This window comes from Lactuca serriola, chromosome 3 (assembly GCF_051521515.1).
Source record: "Lactuca serriola cultivar US96UC23 chromosome 3, Lser_US96UC23_V15, whole genome shotgun sequence".
NCBI lineage: Eukaryota > Viridiplantae > Streptophyta > Magnoliopsida > Asterales > Asteraceae > Lactuca > Lactuca serriola.
This window is the reverse complement of record NC_136410.1, coordinates 256,342,229-256,346,341: the sequence shown is the minus strand read 5'-3', so window position 1 is coordinate 256,346,341 and position 4,113 is coordinate 256,342,229. Positions and strand designations below refer to the sequence as shown.

Genomic DNA, 4,113 nt, shown 5'->3' with positions numbered 1-4,113 from the left:
CTTCCTTTTCAGATTCGGAGAGGTCAAAGGCTATTATCACTGGCTTTTGATGACCATCTTCAAGGAAAGCATAATCCAAGTGATCTGGTAACGTTTCGAGCTCTGTTTTTTCGATCTGCATGGTGTACTCGTCGAGTACTGGTAAGGGACTCAGTGAGTTGGCAGCTGAATTCACGAATTCAATTTTCTTTTCGCATGGACTCGATGAGTAGATCGGCCCTACTTGGCGAGTTGATTTGTCAGATTGCTTCATCAATTCTTCATACTCAGCTTCTTCCAGCAGCCTCTCGATCTCCAATAAGTCTTTTTTCAGCATCAAATTCTTCATAAAAAATGGTGGACTTGTTGGGATCTTCGTTATTGCATTCCTCCATCAATTCATCAAGCATGTCAATTGAGAACGCCACGTCATCACTATTCCTTGAATGCTTCATAGCTTGATCAACCCCAAAAGTGACTGAATCATCTCCTACCCGTAAAGTAAGCTTCGAGTCTCTCATGTCTACTATAACACTTGCCGTGTTGAGGAAAGGTCTTCCAAGGATGATCGGGACTTGAGGATCCGCCTCCATGTGTAGAATTATAAAATCTGCGGGAAATACAAACTTGTCCACCTTGACCAATAAGTCTTCACATATTCCTCTTGGAAAGGTGACCGTCTTGTTTGCTAAGTGAATCGCCATACGAATTGGCCTTGGTTTCGGGAGATCCAGCTTCTTGAAGAATGAATACTACATGAGGTTCACACTTGCTCCCGAATCGGCCAAAGCATGAATGGTAGCCAAGTTACCAAATTGGCAAGGTAAATTCAAGCTTCCCGGGTCACCCTTCTTCTTTGGTAACTTGTTTAGCATGGCAGCTGAGCAGTTCTCATTAAGAACTATCTTTTTTACTTCCTCCATCTTCCTTCTATTAGTGAGAAGTTCCTTAAGGAATTTTTCATATTTTGGCATTTGTGCAACAGCTTCGATGAAGGGTATGTTGATTTGAAGAGCTTTAATATGATCAAGAAACTTATGGTACTCCTCGTCCTGCTTTTCTCTCTTAGCTCGGGTTGGATATGGCAATGGAGGCTGAAAGGGCTTTTCAGGAATCTGATTTTTCGAGTTTGGCAGTGGACTCGGCGAGTAGGCTCTGCTTTATGAAGATCTTGATTTTGGTCTTGAGTTTCTGCATCCTCCTTCTGCAATTCTTTGGGTGCTTCATTCTGAATAGGGGCTAGAGGAGTGATTATCTTCCCACTTCTTGTTGTGACTATGTTTATGTGCGCGCCTCGTGGGTTATTTTCGATTTTACTAGGAAGTTCGCCCGGTGATCTTTGGTTGATTTGTTGAGCAAGTTGCCCAAGTTGCGTTTCTATGTTGTGGATAGATGCTTGCTGGTTTCTAAGCATGGTTCTTGTTTCTTGAATTGCAGCATCATGATCACTATGTCTCTTTTCTGAAGCAGCTACAAATTTGGTAAGCATCTCTTCCAAACTTGGTTTTCTTTCTTGTGTCGGCTCCTCCTTTTGGTAAAAACCTCTTCCTTTTTGCTTGTACTTCTCCTCCTTGGCCTTCTTGTACTCTTCATAAAGGAGCCACTCTTTCTTTGGTTTTCGCCAATCTTCATCATCCCCACTTGAGTAACATACTTGCACCTTCTTGTTACCATTTTCATCCAAGTTGCAGTCTCTAGTAAGATGAGGCCCATTGCAGTTTTCACACCCCACCCGTATAGCATGTATCGTTTGGTCCATTTTGTCCATCCTCCTATCCATGTTTTACAACATGGCCACCACTACTGACAAGTCTTCTGAAGCTGCATAGGCGGACCCCCTTGTTACATCATTTCTTGGATTATGGTATTCTTTAGAATGCTTAGAGAATTCTTCAATTAGTTGCTTTATCATTGGAGGTGCCTTCTTCGTAAGTGGACCTTGCGAATCAAGTAATTACCTTGTTGTAACATTTAATCCATCATAAAAGATGGAGACTTCTTGTTGACTATTGAGGTCATGATGCGGGCAATTCCTTAGCAAGCTCTTGTACCTGTCCCAAGCTTCATATAGTGACTCTCCAACTTGTTATTCAAAGTTGGCTATGGCCTTCTTGAGCTTAGATATCTTGGATGGGGGGCAGAATTGATCAATGAACTCTTCTTTCAGTTGGGCCCATGTAGTGATGGATTCGAGGGGCAGTGACTTGAGCCAATCCTTTGTAGCACCCTTCAATGTAACCGGAAGCATGTGAAGTAGCTGCGTTTCCTGAGGCACGTTGGGAACATTGAAATAATCAGCTACATCATTAACTTCATCCAAGTGCTTGTAGGCATCTTCGTGGTCTTTGTCAGTGAAGGGGATCTCCTTAAGCAAAGCAAGGATATGACCCTTAAGCTCAAAGGTAGCAGCTGCGGGAATTGCGGGTTGCACAAGTCCCGGTCCAGTGTCATCGTGCATCCTCTTCTTCCATTCCCCCATGGGGACTTCATCGATATTAGCCATAGTAATAGCTAAATCGCCCTCAAAATCGGATTCGTGCTCGTATGTAGGTTCTTCTTCTCCCTCGGTCTCGTACTCGGTGGCTTCTTTAATCGGGTCTTCGATTGCTACAGAGGCACTGAATGCTCCTAATTTACTGCTCTTCTTGCTGAAAACGGACTTGAGGTTCTTTAGTGGTGAATTCTTTGAAGAAACGAATTCTCCAACGGATTTTCCTTTGTTCCTCCTTAGTGCGGATTCCGGGTCTTCGAGAGGAGGGACCAGAGGTGTATCAGATCCTCAGGTCATGAAACAACTGCAAACAAACAAGAAAAAACACGTAAAAAGAACAAAAGTGAAACAGAACGAAAACGAAAATTAGTTTGGCAAACAGCAGGGTACTCGCCGAGTAGGTGCGAATGCACTCGGCGAGTATGCTGTTTAAAACTAAAAAAATTAAAATCTAATTAAAAGACTTCTAAAAAAAACTAATAAATTCTAAAACCTAACCTACTTACTGTATTACGAAAAAAAATAACTTTGTGCAAGAAAAACTCACACAAAGGATCGATAAAATTAGGAATTAGACTTAATTTTGGAACCGTTCCCTGGCAACGGCGCCAAAAACTTGATGTGTGTTAAATGCACTTGTTTTATTCCTACTTTTAAATTATAAATTTAGCACACAAAGGCAGTGAACATGTCTTTTAGTGGTATGGTTGGATAAGTAGGGTGTCGAACTCATGGAATGGAAATTAAACTAATAACTAATTTTAACTAAGCAAGTAATAAAAGTAAAAGGGTTTTTCTCTAGTTTTGCAAGACTAGAAACTTACACACACCACCTAAGCACGTAATTAACTAAACAACTAGAACAAGTAACAAATTCACCAAATTTGATAAAGAGTTTTTGTTTAGGTCCAACCAATTCACTCCTAGGGTTATTTATATGATAATATGATAAATTAATTGTTATTGGTTACCAACTATAGTGGTTAGGTTCATGTTCATTACTACTAACCCTTAGACAATTAATTAATTCAAGCAGTGGCCAATTGTTTAAACTAATTAATTCCCTAGTTCAATTGTTTGGATTAAATAAGATTTGTAATTGGTTAATCAAGTTGGTGGTTCAATTAACCTCTTGTTTGTTGGTTTCTCAAACAAGCTCACACATTAATTTACCCATTCTCTTATTAATTCTAGTTTCATGTTCATTATTCATAGACATATGATAAAGTGGTCACATAAACATATGTGGTTAACAACTAAGAGATGTTCATACAGCTTAATTGTCTTCCAATTAACAGAAAATAGTTGTGGTTAATGCATAAGGTTATTTAACAAACTTAATTTAATAAAATCACCAATAAACAATCAATAAAAATAATAATTAAACCATAGGAGTAACTTGGTCTTCCTAAACAGAAACAATACGAATTTAGCTCATGGTTATAGTAAAAACAAACTCAAAAACAAATTCAACTAGGCTAGACATGCTTAATTCATAAGATTAAGTGGAAAGTATAACCTAAGTTGCCTTGATTCTTCAAAAGATCGAGGGTTAGGGTTTCTCAGCTCTCCGTAGGGTTCTTCAATCATAGGTGTAACTCCCAAAAGCCAGAAAAGGTTCCCCATTCGAATAAAGGTTCGAT

General features: G+C 39.5%; 1 protein-coding gene and 1 non-coding gene across 2 annotated transcripts; one reads left to right on the top strand and one right to left on the bottom strand.

Moving 5' to 3' along the window:
- Window positions 1-266: 266 nt before the first annotated feature.
- Window positions 267-683, bottom strand: LOC145096199 (uncharacterized). The gene has a single exon (XM_079033961.1). It carries the CDS (start codon window positions 681-683, stop codon window positions 267-269), a length of 417 nt encoding a protein of 138 aa, XP_078890087.1.
- Window positions 684-1,991: 1,308 nt separating this feature from the next.
- On the top strand, window positions 1,992-2,098 carry LOC145096386 (small nucleolar RNA R71). The gene has a single exon (XR_013703794.1). It is a non-coding gene; the product is annotated as a small nucleolar RNA R71 (small nucleolar RNA).
- Window positions 2,099-4,113: the final 2,015 nt, after the last annotated feature.